Source organism: Dipodomys spectabilis, unplaced genomic scaffold, assembly GCF_019054845.1.
Source record: "Dipodomys spectabilis isolate Male_0828 unplaced genomic scaffold, ASM1905484v1 ptg000036l, whole genome shotgun sequence".
NCBI lineage: Eukaryota > Metazoa > Chordata > Mammalia > Rodentia > Heteromyidae > Dipodomys > Dipodomys spectabilis.
The window spans coordinates 983,344-1,000,624 of NW_024870713.1; the positions used below are offsets into that span (position 1 = coordinate 983,344).

General features: G+C 44.6%; 1 protein-coding gene across 4 annotated transcripts in view; it reads right to left on the reverse strand.

Moving 5' to 3' along the window:
* Nucleotides 1–8,539: 8,539 nt before the first annotated feature.
* The window catches only part of Rcsd1 (RCSD domain containing 1), a 59,614-nt gene continuing 50,872 nt past the window's right edge, over nt 8,540–17,281 (reverse strand). For all 4 annotated transcript variants that reach the window (XM_042677338.1, XM_042677340.1, XM_042677337.1 and 1 more), the window contains 4 exons: nt 15,784–15,855; nt 12,841–13,044; nt 11,181–11,924; nt 8,540–9,238 (listed from right to left, as the gene is read on the reverse strand). In XM_042677338.1, coding sequence (XP_042533272.1) covers nt 9,206–9,238; nt 11,181–11,924; nt 12,841–13,044; nt 15,784–15,855 — 1,053 coding nt within the window. In that variant the 3' untranslated portion in view covers nt 8,540–9,205. The remainder of the gene's footprint in view (nt 9,239–11,180; nt 11,925–12,840; nt 13,045–15,783; nt 15,856–17,281) is intronic.

The window sequence follows — 17,281 nt, forward strand, 5'->3', positions numbered from 1 at the left end:
GCTCTCGGGAGCAGGCTTGCTGGCGCTTCCCTTTAGCTTCACCATCTCTCTCCGCACTTCCTGGCTGACACTGCCCGTGACCTTTTCTCTACCCAAATCCAGGGACCGAACCCCTTTCCCTCCTGCGCCTGCAGAGCTGGGAGGAACGCGCGTTTGCAGAGTTGGGGTTCGCTTCTCAAGTCATCCTAGGACCTGCGATCATTTGGCTCGGGTCGCCCGTGGCTATTCAGCCCACGGAGAAGGCGGTCGGGAGCCGGGCAGGGGCGGGCGAGGGGTACGGGTATTCCCAGATGCCCGCAGCCCGCGCCTGCCCGCGGCGGACGGGTGCCCTCAGACCTGGCCGGCCCGCGGCGGGTCGGTAAACCAAGTCCCAGAGCGCCGGGGACTGGGGGGACCGGAGGGGACGCTCCGGGTCTTAGCTCAGGAAGGAGGGGAGGCGCGATTAACTTTCCCCCAAACTTTGGGTGAATTCTTTTTGTAAGCACCTGGATTGAATTGTTCCAGTGGGATATCGCCTTGAGGCCCAGAGAGGGTAAAACAGCTTCCTTAGGGGCGGCGGTGCGCAGAGCGGGGTTGGCAGGCCGAGGGAGAGGAGCTGGAGGGGCGGAGTCGGCTCGCCTCACACAAAGGCCTCCACCCGGATCCTCGTATCTGCGGGTCCTCGGGGCTTCGGCCCGTGGTTTTTCAGCTTAGCCTGGTTTTTCAGTGTGGCCTGCTATCCTCCCTCCCGCCATCCATCCTTTTAACTTGTGCTTTGTGACAAGCCTGCCGAGACCACTCGTTTCTAGCGCTCTTTCCTCCTTAGGCTACCATGAATTCAGGACACCAGGAATACATCGCACGGGTTGGTGGGTTGTGCTCTTTTGTCAAGATAAACTTTTTTTTTTTTTAAATCAGTGCTGACCACTGAGTTTCCTTTCCAGTGCTGAAGACAGGACTCTTGATTGAGGGAGCAAATTAAGAAAAGAATAGCTGCATTAGGAGATGATAAGAATAACTTTGGGATGATGTCATTGAATCTGGATGGGTTTTTTAAAATCATTTGTAATGGGGAATTAATGACCATTTGATAATTTAGTGACTTTAAAAGTTGCTCACCACTGACTTCTGACCCAGTTTAGGCTTAAGACGTACAGATGTGGCCCTGGCTTGGAGTCATCAGTCCTTGGAAGTAAAGGATAAAGTTAATTAGCTGGGACTGCAGGGGCTGTAAGTGCCGACCCAGAAAACCACACGGACACACAGTCACTTACAAGAAGTAAGTGTTTTATGTCAGCTAGAAACTGACAGGCTGTCTCTCGTGGGATAGAGAGTAGCAAACTGCTCTCCCAGTAGTAGAGGTAGATATAACGTCAGGAGTCTGAGGGCAGAAGAAGGGGCTGGGGCAGAAAATCTTTGTAGTCACAGCTGCACACTGGGGATATCCGATAGGCAGGGCGTTCTATAGCTGGCTCTCAGCCAGGGAAACATCCTATCGCAGAAACAATACATTCTGAATCTAGCACATAGCAAAACCAACGTATCTTATAGCTGTCGTGTAGCCAGGGGAAACATCTTAGAGCAGAGACAATACGTTCTATAGTTGGCACCTTGTGATCATACACTAGAACCAGTAAGAGACCAAGACTTGCATCCAGACTTTGTTGCTGACGCAGCCACAGGCTGGTGGGCATAGACAGCTATGGCCTGGCTTGGCTTGTGAAGGACCCAGGGCGAGGGGTGTCAACCCAAAATAGTGGTGAATAAGTTCACAGGGGCAACTTAAAAGATGCTTTTGCTGGGTCCTGTGAATTAACTAGAAAGTTCTCCAGCTTTGAATCTTAGCCTTTTGATTTGAGCTACTCTCCTGCAGTACCTTTGTAATCACATTATTTGCAGGAGAAAAGAGAAGATTCAGATCACCATCTTGTGTGGAAGGAAAACTGCCCTCAAACAAGCAGTATCTTCTTATTATCTTAATGCTTATAGCCTCCAACTCAGGAGACCACTTTTTTCTGTTCTGTTCCAGTAATAACACAATAAGGACTTCTTCAGAATTCCTCATGGATAAAGACTGAGTAAATGGTCAACCAGGCCACCCACCTGAGAGCTAAGACTGTTTTAACTCTGCACATCTGTCTCACCTGCTGCTCCAATTCTCCTTATTTAACCTGAAGCTAATGTCTGTATCTCTGAAGATGGCCAAAGATGTACTGCAGTGCAGTCTCTCCATAATTTCCATGTAATAAATCTTTGTCTGCCCTTCTCTATTGCTCTTTATTTGGCATAGAAGGGCTAGTGGCTGGACCTAATTTGAGATTCTTGGACTTTGGACCTGGGGTCTAAAGACCCAGTTTCAAGCTCACTATTCAAATAAATGCTAACTTGCCTCATAGGAATGACTTCGTGACTATGCTGAGCCTGGGTTTATACACTAATCCACTCCAGGCCATGGCAGTTGTCTTAGTAGGTTTGTAACACCCATTACAAGTCTTGCCTTGGTTTTGAAATGTGAATACTGGGTCTAACTGGTACCATCTTGGCATCTTGGTGGATGGTGGAGACTTTCTAAAAACTCTAGAGGTGAAACGCCACTTCCCCATCCCTACCCCTAGGTAATCTGCACCTTAATGGGGACTTGGATAATAGATTCCCAGACCTTCCAGACCTGTACCATGAACTTGCAAGACTCTTTGAACTCTCTTTGAGAGACCCTGCCCCCTAACCATGACCTTAGCTAGGCCACTCAACCCCTGCTGCCTTTGAGCCATGCCTCATGACTCCTGACTCTCCTCAGGTCACCATAGCATTCCTCTCCAACTCTCCATTAAAGTTGATCTGGTTTGTTAAGATTGTTTTCTGCTCTTTCTTACTACCCTCGTGGCTCAGTTTTCTAACATTATTACATTGCAGGCTACAAGTTTTTTGGGGAAATTAGGCCACTTGCAGTTGCCTGCTTTCTAATAAACACTCCTGATTCAACCTCTCAAAATGTGGCTTCTCTGTATCTCACAATGGAAGTCCCATGTAACAGTTTAAAGAGAACTTGGATCTGAAGGGAAGTTTGTATCCTTCCTTAATCTCCAGTAAGAGAGCAGCCGGGGGTGCTCTGGATTATTCTAGCAAATGCAGAACAGCAATTTTAAGGCTGGGTCTGGCCTTGGTCCATTCTATGTTGTAAAGCAGCAGTTTATTTTAAAAATTATGTATAATTAAGCTACTCAATATTCAGTATAAGTGCCAGAGCAAAATGACTACATCATGTTTTTCTATGACAACAACTACTAGCAGCACACCACAAGACACAAACAGATAACTTATTTGGGCCAATAAACAATTAATTGGCAAATAATGCATCAGATCACCTCAGAAACACCAGGTCCCTGGATTTAACCAACACATCAGACCCAGTGATGTATGGAACTTCCTCACTTGAATCATGTAAGAGGAAAGACACAGAAGCACACACGGACCAGTCATCAGATCATCTGGTGTATGCCTAAAGGATCCACCAGTGAGGAACTCTTGACACTGCCCCTGGGGCTTCCGCTCAGTTCAACTCAAATTGCCCTCCATCCAGGTCTGGTGATCCTAAGAATCAGTTCTGCACGTAGAGTTAGTTCTGAATCTTGAACTAGCATTGAACTCCAGGCAGACTACTGGACATCTTCAGGCCTTAAAAGATCTGTGATATCCTGAGACTAGGTTTGATCTGTGTGTGTGTGTGTGTGTGTGTGTGTGTGTGTTAGCAGCTTTCCTTTACTTAAATTAGGTTTGATCTTATCTGATTATCTGCAGTGACTCTTCACTTCTGTACCTGGTCTCTGTCATTGCCTTTAAGCAAAGCTTTTTTGAACCACGTGACCATCACTTTAATCCCTTCTAGGCCATTCTGGGCCTGTAACATCTCCATTTTTGCAAGTGTACTGTGTGATCTGAAAGTTAATCATAGTAATTATGATTAGAATAGATGCCTCATCTATCAAGTGACCTCAGTTAGTACATGGTGAACTAATGCCAATGACACTGACATTGCTTGTGAATTTGTTGGGATTCAGTAAATTCCGGCACTCTGAAAGAACACAATGTATCCAGCTATGTTCTGACACAGCTTGCTCAGGTCACCAGACCTATCTGCCGTTCCTTTCCTTAGCCTTTTTTTTTTGAGGCTTATCTCATTTTTCCTTCTGAATTTTTCAACCCTTCTAATGAGTCACACAGCTAATACATTTTTGGAACTGCCTTAATCCCTACAGTTTTTTACTTGATTTACATTTGGGAAGTACATGAGGTCATAAATGTGTTATGCATGCAAAATGTAAGTTATAAAATAACTTAATTTTTACAAAGACATGTTTCTGATAGTTTGGTACCAAAAAGAAAAAATTATATATATATATAATTATGCATAATAAAATCCCTTCTTGTAACAACCAAGAAAAAAAAACTAAGGAAACCCATAAAATGTTAAAAATGTTATACTTTTTTTTTTTGGTCAGTCGTGGGGCTTGAACTCTGTGCTTGTGCGCTGTCCCTGCGCTCTTCAGCTCAAGGTGAGTGCACTACCGCTTGAGCCACAGCACCACTTCTGGTTTTATAGTGGTTTTCATTGGAGATAGAGTCTCATGGATTTTCCTGCCCGGGCTGGCTTTGAACCGTGATCCTCAGATCTCAGCCTCCCAAGTCACTAGGATTACAAGTATAAGCCACCAGCTCCCACTAACATTTGTATTTTGTGCACTAATCTTGGTATTTTCTTGAACTACCTGATAGACACTTTTTTGTTTGTTTGTTTGTTTCAGTTGTGGGGCTTGAACTCAAGGCCTGGGCACTATACCTGAGCTCTTTTATGCAAAAGGCTAGCACTCTAGCATTTTGAGCCACAGTCCCACTTCTGGTTTTCTGGTGGTTAGTTGGAGACAGAAGTCTCATGGATTTTCCTGTTTTTCTGTTTACAGTTTTTGTAGATGGAATCGGACTGAGTCACCCAGCCCCTCACTCCAGGAGAAGGCTGAAGATTGCTACATTTCCTCTTGACCACAGAGGTTAGTTCAGGTATGAACAGATAACCCATGGGAAGCCTCTGGGGGACTCTTTTCTACAGTTACTGAGAATTAACTGGCTTGGGAATATGACTAAGACAGAACAGAAATCAATGTTAAGAGAGATTCTTGGGGATGTAGACAAGGATGGAAAAACTAGGAGAGAATGAGGGAAGGGGTGACATTGTCCAAAAAGAAATGTACTATTACCTGACTTACGTAACTGTAATCCCTCTGTATATCACCTTTATAATAACAATAAAAATATAGGAAAAATAAGTTGGTTACACTTTAACATATTATCTTGCGATCTGAATCAAATATACAGGGAAAAATATTCATTCTTTAGTCTGTTTAAATTATAGGAAATGTTACCTTTACTGAACTGGTATGATGAATAATGAATCTGTTTTAAGAAAATGAATGTAATCATGAATCTTCTTAAGAAAAAAAGATTTCTGAAATGGCTTAAGTGACTGTGTCTAGATCTATCCATGGATTTTTCAGTTACATGATTCAATACAGAGGGAAATGGAGGAGGGCATTCACAGAATTCTCCCTTGTGGGGAGGGTTGGTATAGGGCATAGAATCCAGGGCCTCCAAGTGCTCTATTATCTGAGTCATACCCTCAGTCCTTTTGCTTTTAGTATATATTTTTTTCAGATAGGGGGGTCTTGTGCTTTTGCCCTGGCCAGCCTTGGACCATGATCTTCCCAAACCTCTACTTTTCAAATAGTTGGGATATACGTGGGCCCTAGAGTTCTGCTTTTTATCAGCCAGTCTGAGTTGGGATCTTGCCATCAGCATCTGTCCACTTATTCATTTAGTGAAATTAAACTTCAATCAAAGTAGTCTACAATTGTGATAAGAAAAAGGCAGACTTTTCAGCCTGCGTTAGCAATTTTTTATTTTAAGCCTTCAAAGGAGGTCTTTCTAGCCTGGTTGGAACTTTGTGCTGCCTAAGATACAGATGGGCTTCTCAAATCTTAAATGTAGAAGTCTCCTATCAACTATGAAAATGTAACACCAAGACAAAGGCTTCAGGAGGGAGCCCAAGTCACCAGCTATGGCACCCCTGTCAAGAAGACATCCCCAGGAATAAGTAACCCCTAAGAAGGGGCCTCTGCTTTTCCACAAAACACACTAAGTAGTGTGACTGAGGGGGCTGAAGAATAACAATGTATTTGATGTCATCAAACTTTTTTTTTCCAGTCCTGAGGCTTGAACTCAGGACCTGGGTGCTATCTCTGAGCTTCTTTGGCTCAAGGTGAGCACTCTACCACTTCAGCCACAGTGTCACTTCTGGCTTTTTCTGAATAGTTTATTGGAATCTTATGGACTTTACTGCCTGGGTTGACTTCGAACCACCGTTCTCAGATCTTAGCCTTCTGAGTAACTAGGATTACAAGTTTGAGCTACCAGAACCTAGCTCAAGCCTGTTTCTTAATTGCTACTTTCCCATCTGCTACTATAATGTTTAGAGTCTATAAAAGGATATAGAACTATATATATATATATATACACATACATATATACACATGCATGCTATATATACATATAAGTATATATATATATATATATATATATTCTTTTTGTGTGTGTGTATGTGCTGGTACTGAGGCTTGAACTCAGTGTCTTGTACTCTTACCTGGCTTTTCCACTCAAGGCTGGCGCTCTTCCATTTGAGCCACACCCTCACTCTCCACTTTTTTCTGGTTAACTGGAAATAAGAGTCTCATGAACTTATCTGCCTGGGCTGGTTTCAAACTATGATCCTTAGATCTCAGCCTCTTCAGTAGCTAGGATTACAGGCAAGAGCCATGAGTGCCCAGTTTAAAACTATATTTTCATTTCTATGTTCTATGACTTTCTCAAGACAGAACTTGGCCCTCTACGTTACATATTCCCAGTCATGCATATATTCACAAAGCACCAGTACATGAATGTGTAAACAGCCCACAGAGATAAATAAATAAAACTGCCTCTTCTTTTGGGGTATGCATCATAGTAAATGATAGACAGTATATGGATTCAAAATAACTGAAACATATATCTCCCCAATTCTGTTAAAACCCAAAGTTTATGAAAGCTATGACAGGATTAGTCTTCACCAAGTCACAAGTTTGTTCTAAGCTACAAACTATTTAAAAATTGTTTTGAAAACAATCCAAATATTGGGGCTGGGAAGGTGGCTCAGTGGTAGAGTGCTTGCCTTGCATGCCTGAGGCCCTGGGTTCGATTCCTCAGCACCACATAAGCAAAAAAGAAAAAAGCCGGAGGTGGCGCTGTGGCTCAAGTGGTAGAGCGCTAGCCTTGAGCTGAAGAGCTGAGGGACAGCGCCCAGACCCAGAGTTCAGGCCCCACTACCGGACCCAAAAAAAAAAAAAATCCAAATATTCACACTATCCTGGAGTTAGAAAAACTGTTTAAATTGGATGAGAAAATAGGCATGGTCTAACAATGCTGGAGCAAACAATTACTTCAATTGCTCAATTAGCACACAGAGACATTGAAATGCTCAAATCAGAGTAAAGATCAACCTAAAGATCAAACAGGAAAATTAAATAGGAGCACCAGAAGAGGGGATAGGGTAAGGTATAAGCCCTGGACAGAGTCAGGCCTCTTGTCTCTTGAAAACCCTCCTAAATTCTCCAAACAGATCACTGGATCAAAAATCTATCTCATGAGGATAGACTGAAGACCCAACTCATTCCTCCTGATATCTGGAAGAGAATCTGGACTGAATTCAGTAAATGCTTCCTAGAGAAGCTCAGAAGATTTCATAAGGCATTGAAGACAAACATCTAATCTCTGCTTAAGGGCAACCCTCTGGAAGAATGACATTCAGACTTCCAGATTGAGAAATGCAATGTGAAAATGCGCTGACATCCTGCCTCCCAAGGGAGGTTAAGGGGTCAGGGAGGGCTGCAGGGGGGGAGGTGAGTTGAGCCTCCTACTTCCTATGACAGTCATCAACAGGAAACAACAAGCTGGGCAAACTCCTAATAGGGGTGTGTGTGTGTGTGTGTGTGTGTGTGTGTGTGTGTGTGTGTGTGTGTGTGTGTGTGTGTGTGTGTGTGTGTGTGTGTGTGTGTGTGTGTGTGTGTGTGTGTGTGTGTGTGTGTGTGTGTGTGTGTGTGTGAACTCAGAGGTTGGGCATTATCTCTTACATTTTTCCAGTCAAAACTGGAGCTCTGCCACTTGAGCCATACCTCCACTTCCCTCTTTTCTTTCCTCTCTTCTCTTTTTCTTTCTTTCCTTCCCTTTCATTTTTTCCTTCCTTCCTTCTTTCCTTCTGTCCTTCGTTCTTTGCTCCCTTCCCCTCCCTCCTTCATTCTTCTTTCTCTCTCTGTGTGTGTGTGTGTGTGTGTGTGTGTGTGTGTGTGAGAGAGAGAGAGAGAGAGAGAGAGAGACTAGTTGAGAAATCAGAGTTTTATGGACTTCCTTGCCTGAGCTAGCTTTAAACAAGGACCCTCAGATCTCAGCCTCCTGAATAATGAGGATTACAGGCATAAGCTTAGACATATTAATAATTTTTTTAAAAGGTTTCAGTAATTATCTCTTGCAGTTCAATGTTTCCAAAATTGGTTGCCCAGCTCCCATTTGGAGTAAGCTACAAGACTGACTCTAAGGTCTTGATGCAATATAAAGTCTTCTATAAAATAAAATTTATATCTTCAGCAAGACTATTTTCTTTGGTTTTCATCCACGTAAAATTAGCTGTTGTTTTTTCTCCTTACATTTGCAACCACAACCATTTTAGGACAATATAATAAAGGCTATAATTGTACACAGGCAACATCTGCTAAGCTGAACAAGAGCTCAGCTGCAGGGAGAGGCTGGGATGGAGAGTGTGGCAGTCCCACAGGCTGACCAGTATCCCTGGGGACTAGGCACCACGGTAAATTGCTTTCAACAAGTTTTTTTTTGTTATTATTGTTTTTTTTTAAATCAAGTCCATCAAAGATATCAATTCAAGCTGATGAAAGTCTGCTGTCCTGGGATCCAGTCTCTCTGTGATGGAGCACTTGAGTATGGAGGCCAGGAAACAATCCACCTGGTATTCCAGACTGACTCCAAATACCCAGCATATTCAGCTTCTGCAATGGCTTCATTTGCTGCTGCTGTCACTTCCAAAGAGATGTCACCAGCAGCTTCTTCACTGGGGTACCAGGAGCTCTTTTCACATTTCAGTATCCTCAACAGGGGGGTCATTCTGTGAACAGGGAGGACAGGATGACTTAGAAAGAGTAGGGAAAACCCTGCCACTCAGCAATTGCCTTAGGGATACTGGGTCAAGCAGAAACACTAATAAGAGTGTAGGGACCAGCTGGGCACCAGTGGCTCACGCTTGTAATCCTAGCTACTCAAGAGGCTGAGATCTGAGAATCACGGTTCAAAGCAGACTAGGCAGAAAAGTCCATGAGGCTCTTATCTCTAGTTAACCATCAGAAAACTGGAAGTGGAGCTGTGGCTCAAAGTGGTAGAGTGCTAGCTGGGCACTGGTGTCTCACACCTGTCATCCTAGTTACTCAGGAGGCTGAGATCTGAGGATCTCAGTTCAAAGCTAGCCCAGGCAGTAAAGTCCATGAGACTCTTATCCCCAATAAACTACTCAAAAACGGCGCTGTGGCTCAAGAGGTAGATGGCTCACCTTGAGCTGAAGAGCTGAGGGACAGTGCTCAGGCCCAGAGTTCAAACCCCACAACCAACAACAACAACAACAACAAAGTGGTAGAGTGCTAGCTTGAGCAAAAGAGCTCAAGGACAGCTCCCAGGTCCTGAGCTCAAGCCCCATTACCAACAAGAGAAAAAATAAGTGCTGGGCCCTGATGACTCATATCTGCAATCCTAGCTACTCCAGAGGCTTAGATCTGAGGATCACGGTTCAAAGCCAGCCCAGGCAGGAAAGTTTATCTCCAATTAAATACACACACACACACACACACACACACACGACAGAATTGGAGCTGTTACTCAAGTGATAGAGCACCAGTCTTGAACACAAAAATGCAGGGTCAGTGCCCCAGGCTCAGAGTTCAAGCTTCAGGACCAGAAAAACAAAAACAAAAGCAAACAAAACCCCAATCTACTATATTTCAGGTCCCATAGTAGAGAGGCATTGGGAAAAAGAAGGAGTAGAAGTGCTAATTTAAAAATAAGCAAAAGAGCCGGGCGCTGGTGGCTCACGCCTGTAATCCTAGCTACTCAGGAGGCTGAAATCTGAGGATCGAGGTTCAAAGCCAGCCCGGGCAGGAAGACCGTGAGACTCCTATCTCCAATAAACCACCAGAAAACCGGAAGTGGCGCTGTAGCTCAAGTGGTAGAGCGCTCGCCTTGAGCTGAAGAGCTGAGGGACAGCGCCCAGGCCCAGAGTTCAAGCCCCACAGCCGACAAAAAAAAAAAAAAAATAAGCAAAAGAATTTCAAGTCGTGATATATATGTTGACCAAGTGTGATAGATGACGGAAGGGGTGGATGCAGATCCTTTGAGTTTTCAGGGCAGGCTCAAGTGAGGAGGGTGAGAAATGTCCACATGCTGATCAGAAGGAGGCATGTTCCAGGTATGTGAGGGGAGTGAGGGGGATGGAGGATGGGCCTGGTGTTAAAGAATAAAGGACATCCTCATGGTTGGAGCCCAGCTTATTTTCGATGGCTAATTGGAGATAAGAGTCTCATGGACTTTCCTGCCCAGGCTGGCTTCTAACTAGATATCCTCAGATTTTATCCTCTTGTGTAGCTATGATTATAGGCATGAGCCACCAGTTCCTGGCTGGACTCAGAAGTTTTTAGAAAGTAGCCTCCATTTTCACCATTAGTTCTCAAAAGAGGCAAGCCCGGAGTCCTGTCACGATCCATCAGGAGCTGTTGGTAGACTTCAGTTACTGAGCTATGCCAAGAATTACTCCACACATACCCAGAGACTCTCCAGAACTCTGAGTCAGCAAGAAGCAGGACAGAACATAAGACACACTTCCCTTTCTTATCCTTTTGTCCCCTTGCCACCAGTGACAGCCTGTCTCAATGCAGTTGGCACGAGGCAGGAGCCTGGTGCCCTTGTTTCTGCACATGATGCTGATTTATCTGGGGACTGAAAGGAACAGGGCATGTGACAAGGACATAGGGGCTCTCCCCATGTGAACAAACCAGGCCACTTACCGTGGGGACTGCTTGTGTATTCTGGAGCTCATTGCTGGTCTCCAGTGTTACATAGCCAGCTCTGCTGCTGCAGCCTGCTTCCAGACCTGCCTTTTCATCTTGATTTTCCTTGCCTTGTTCCTCCTGCTCAGAAACATTGCTGTCTCCCTTTCCTCCAGAAGGATTTTGGAGGGTCTTTTCCCCTTTAGCTTCCTCCTCCAGCTTCTTTGCATCTTGGACCTTCTCTCTGGGCCTGTCCCCATCATTTCCCACCTTCTCCCCCTGTTCCTCTGTAGACTTCCTGGTCTCCAATTCTTCTCCAGATGCTTTTTCTGCCATGGGACTCCCATATCCATTCTCTGTCTGAAGGCTGGAGGTGTGGGATGGCTCTAAGGCCTCTTTCTGGGCTGGGCACTTGCTGGTATCATCTGGATTCTGCCCAGCCTCCTCATCATTCTGTTTTGTCTCTTCTGGGGCCCCAGCCTTCTCCTGTTTCTCCATCCTGCTAGATGTCCTCCTCAGAGGGGGCTTTCCTTCAGGCACCTGGCTTCTACTAGCTCCCTCTCCCATGGACCCCTCACTGGCAGAGGGAGACCTTGGGGCCTTACTCTTGGTTGTAAACACTTCATCCCCGTTCTCTTCCCTGGCACCATTCTCCTGAGATGGCTCCACAGCCCTAAAATCTCCAAGATCTCCACAGTCTGACTGAGACCTTCGGAATCGCCTAGAGGGTGGACGTCTTTTTATGGATCCTCTTGTCCGCACCTGAAGAAGGTATTAAGGGCGATTATATAAAATCTGTTAAAACAAAACATATTTCTTTCTCTGTGTGTGTGTATGGGTGTGTGCCAATACTGGGGCTTGAACTCAGGGCCTGGGTGCTGTCCCTTAGCTTTTTGCTCAAGGCTGGTACTCTACCACTTGAGCCACAGCTCCATTCCTTGCTTTTGCTGGTTAATTGGAGTCCCATGGACTTTACTGCCCAGGCTGACTTCATTTTATTTTATTTTTTTTAAATTTTATTTTATTTTATTTGTGAACATACTGTACAGAGGGGTTACAATTAGATGGGCAGGATTCAGGCTGACTTCAAATTGCAATTCTTAGATATCAGCCTTTGGAGTAGCTAGGATTACAGGTGTGAGCAACTGGTGCCTGGTTAGCATGGGTGTTTTGTAGAAGGATCAGTTTTTTTGTCCTTTAATCTGAGGTAAGATGCAGGGAGGATGGTTCGATCTCCTCTGGGACACTGGACTATTCACATCAAGCAGAGCAAGAGGCACTGGAGTATCCAACCTGCCTAACCTTCTATGGGAGTCATGAGTGTTAGCTTTCATTTCCAACTTTGACATTATGTATCTGTGCAACTGGGATCCACTCTGAATTCCCCACCTCTCTCTCTATAAAAGACAGAAAACTCTCTCCCCCTAACTTGCAGATTGGGTATATAGCACAATTACAGAGGAAGCAGATGAGAGAGGAAAGCTGGGTGGGGGGGTAGACTTAGTTCCAGAATCAAACACTTACAAGGGCAAGAAGAAATTTCACGTCTGCAAAACCCGTTCTGACTGCAATGCTAAGTAGTTCTTCCTCTTTCCAGAACAACAATCCTTTTTCCAGAATCATCCTGTCCCATATGTTCTTGGGCATACCACCCTTTGTGGACCAGGAATTTATTTACCTTATTGTAACAGGGCAGATGAGTACCTTCAGGAGGCTGGTCGAAGCTGATAGGCACCTCTTCTGCTTCTCCAGGCCGAGACTTCATGCCAGGGCTGCTGGGCGTGGAAGGGGGGCTATGAAATGGTGAGACCATGGCCTTGAGTCCAGGACTCTTGGGTGAGGCTCCAGGCAGCAGAACTGCTGGATCGAAGGTTAAATTGGCCTATCAAGAAAAAGTGAAGGTTTCAAATTGGGATGGGAAGAGGATGAGATCTTCTACTTCCTGCCATCCAGAGAGCAAGTATGGATGTGGAGTCAGCAAAGATGATTGGAACCAGTACCAACAAGCAGACAAATGGACTGAAATACAACCACCAGCTGCACCTGCAGTTCCCAGGTTCTTGCAGTAAGTCAATACTCCCCTCATCTTCTAATCAAATAGTATCACTTACTGCTTAGAAGACGCCTACTGTTTGAGAGGAACAAAGAGTTATCTCCTCCACACCCAAACTTCATTCTCAGTTTTGTACAAATTAGAAACCTGGCTAAGAATCTACCCCAAGACTGTCAGTGGAGGGATAGTGTGGGAGTGGTCTGAATCTTCTCTAGTGTCATGTTGTAGTGCTCCTCTACCTCCTGTCCTCTCTATTTCTGTATCTCTTGGCAGTTGTGTCCCCCAGACACCGCTGTGCCAGACAGCAGTAAGGGCTCACAAAAAAGAGACAGAGCTTGACAGGCAGCCGGTAAAACAAGAATTCCATGGGTTCTCCATGCTGGCACACCTGACTTGAAATATGATAACTTTTACTTAACAGCTGCAGTGTGATCTTTAGCAAGACCAACACCCTTTCTGAACCTCAAGTTCTTTAGCTGTCCAAAGGTCTTAGTCTGACTTCCAAAGTCTTTCACAGCTGGTCTTGCTGCTGCTGTGCTAATAGCCAACATTCATGCCCTTTTCTTCCCACAACCCTTGACTTTACTCCTTCATCCTACTTCCCTGGAGAGCTCCGTACATTAGGATCTGCAGACTACAAAGCATTATAAATGTTTAAGAAGGCATGTAATCCAGGCCCTGGTGGCCCATGCCTGTAATTCTAGCTACTCAGGAGGCTGAGATCTGAGGATCATGATTTGAAATTGGCCATGCCCATGAGGTTCTTATCTTTAATTAACTACCCAAAAGCCGGAAGTGAAACAGTGCCTCAAGCAGAAGAGAACTAGCCTTGAGTGAAAAAGCTAAGGGACAGTGTCCTAGTTCTGAGTTCAAGCTCCAGTACTCACAAAATAAAGAAGTCTTTTAAATTTATTTTTTAAAAATTATGGTCTTAGGAGAGAATGCATATTACAGATAAGATTGAGTCATAGAAGGAATTAAGTATATAAAATGCTAAAATGAAGAAACAACATTGCGAACCCAGGCTATGCCAAATAGCGGCACGTGAGCACAGATGGGTTGGGACTGCAGGTGTTGGGGAGTTGGTGCACTAGGCTGGCTCTGAAGGCTTCATGGCAAAAGTGGTGGGACCTTGCATCCATGGGGAGCCCTTCCCCTCTACAGTTTTAGTCAGAAGATTCCTTCTGTATGACAAATCAAATGAATCTTGCAAGTCAGCAAAAAATTTAACTTTGAATGTTGGTAGTAAATAACTTATCCAGTTGAATATTCAGAAGCGAGTTCAGCTGATGACATGCATTATAGTTGTTTTCCCCATGTGTTTCCAACCAAAAATAATTCCTTTGAGATGTGGCTAAACTGCCATCTACTCTACTGCTGCTGTGGAGGCTCCTCCTTTTCCTCTTCCCCTTTTCTCCTTTTCTTTCATGCTGTTGCTCTTCTTTTTGAGACAGGGTCTAGTCTCACTATGTAGCTCAGGCAGGCCTCTCATTCGCAATCTTCCTCCTGCCTCTGAGGCAGAGGTAGAGGTAGATCTTGGACTACACCCCTCAGCTGGCTGCTGAGATGCTAGAGTTCTGGGGTCCCTTCGGAGAGATCCTGCTGGGCATATGGGAATCTGAGTCTCCCACATTGTAACAAGCAGCAGCACTGCCAGCTCCTTTCAGCAGGGACTGGGGGATCAGGATCTCAGACATAAACTATTTCAGGGGACATATTGTGGAGTTCACTGCACTCTCTGTAGGACAGTAACCAAAGATGTTTTCCTTAACCCCAAACCCAGGCTGGGAGTCAGATCCCAGGCTCTGTCTCTCACAGCTATGAATGACACAGGCTGTGGCTATTTGCATTCTCCTCCCACCCCAGGAGTCTACGAAGTGAATGAGCCCATTTCCCCAGGCCTGGATGGTGGGACATAGTACCAAGAGCGGGGCTCATGCTCCCTGGTGGTGGTGGGAGGCTGAAGAGATGCCACTCAGCTGCATCCTGGCAATGCCTCTTCTATGTTTTAACAAAAGCTGATCCCAGACCCAGCCTACCTTCCTCATTCCTCTCCAAGCATTTCTCAAAGCACTGTGTTTTTTCCTGCTTCAATTCTTGCTCTGACATTCTAGAGCAGTGGTTCTCCCCTGGGGCATGTGTGAGAGATGATTCCCTCCCCGCTTCCCTATATCTGACAATGTCTGAAGTCATTGTCACAAGTTGTTGGGGAATGCTACTGGCATCTAGTAGATAGGACCAGGGATGCTGCTAAACTTTTGCAATGTACAAGAGATCTCCTTCATCTCCCCCACTTCCCCACCTCCACAACAACATTATACAAGCCCCAGTGATACTAGGATTGAGAAATCCTGAATTAGGAGATTTCTGGCATGTACTCTCCTATACCTCTTTTGTTGTGTGGGGTATGAAAATCTTGTCTTACCACCAAGACTGTGAGCTCAGGAGTAGTGGTCAGCTTCATGGTTACTCTGAGTTGCTAGCCCTGCCATTGGTACAGTTCCTCAGGGTTCTAGGCACACAGAGTGACTGATGAAGGCAGAATGCATTTTACTTCTTACCACTTACCTGGAGCTTTTCAATCAGAGGTGAGCTCTTCACCTTGATTTTAGGAGGGTGGCTGGCATTGGGTGATGATTTCTACAAAGTAAATGGATCAAAACAAATGAGTGAATGAAGGGAAAGAAGGTAGGTTCTGTCTGGAGCTCAGAAGCTGCAGGTATGAGGAAGAGAATTTGGTTTCAAAAGTCATCACTTAGTTTCATTAGCCCACTTACTTCTGATGACTCAGGCTCTTCCCTTACCCTCCTTCCCTCCCTCCCTCATTTCCCCACTAGCAAGACCACTTAAATCTGTGAGCTGAGAAGTCAAAGCAAGCATCCTTTACTCAGGAGGTCTCCTATCTCAGGAAGAATGACTTTCATTACCATTAGGAGGAAGAAATATGTCTGTAGGGAACAAGGTCATCTCCCTGTGACCTTCAACAATCAGAGGTAAGTCAACAGAGGGACTTTCACAGGCAACAATGACTATCTTCTCTGTTAGTCACAAATAAGGCAATAAATCACAGATAAGGAATAAAATCTGAGAGAGAGATTACTGAAATGCCTCCAGTGAACTATGGTATTTTGGAAAATCCTACCAATGGTATTGTTTGTGAATTATCACTTTCCAAAACACTCATAAAATGAAATATTCATAAAATGAATATTCATTTTAATTTAGCAGACATATATATGGAGTACCTATCCCATTTTCTAGGCATTATGTTGGTTATATAAAGATACATATGATTTAGTCTCTGCCCTCTAGAGGCTGATTTAGGTGTTATCTGAACCTATATGTATGCTCTGTTATTTACACTAGTTTTGTGATGAATGTCAGAAATCTTGCCTGCTTTTGGATCCTAAGTTTGTAAATGATTGACTTGTTTTTGTAAATCTTCACAACTGCATGAGAAAGATGACAATGATTATTTGATGATGTTGAAGAAAAGAAGACTTCCATGTAGCTAGAGGCCAAGGCAGAGAAAGAACTTTTTCTGTAGTTTGAGACCAACATGTATTACCTGCCCCTCACTCCAGTGTGCCTACCCTTGACTAATAGGAAGAAAAGTCCTACCAACATCTTAGGGATATTTTACAGTATTGTTGAGTGAAATCATTGTATATGAGATGGAAGGGGAGAGGGAGGGAGAGATGGAGGGGAAGAGAGAAAGAGAAAGAGAGAGAGAGAAAGAGAGAGAGAGAGAGAGGGACAGAGAGAGAGGGAGAGAGAGAAAGAGAGAAATAGAGAGAGAGAGAGAGGGACAGAGAGAGAGAGAGAGAGAGAGAGTTAAGTGAACTCCTTTTGACCCTTCTAAGGGCCAACACCAAGGGAGAGCAAGCTTTAAAGGTGTAGTTACTGGCTAGGACCCAGGAGACCCAAACCCAATCTGATTCAACCTTGGAAGATATTGCAGCAACAATTCTGTTGACAAAGAGCACTTTTTGTAATACTATAAACTCTTCTCTGACCTACTACTGCCTTTTAAATGCAGCAGAAATTCAATAAACACCACCACAGG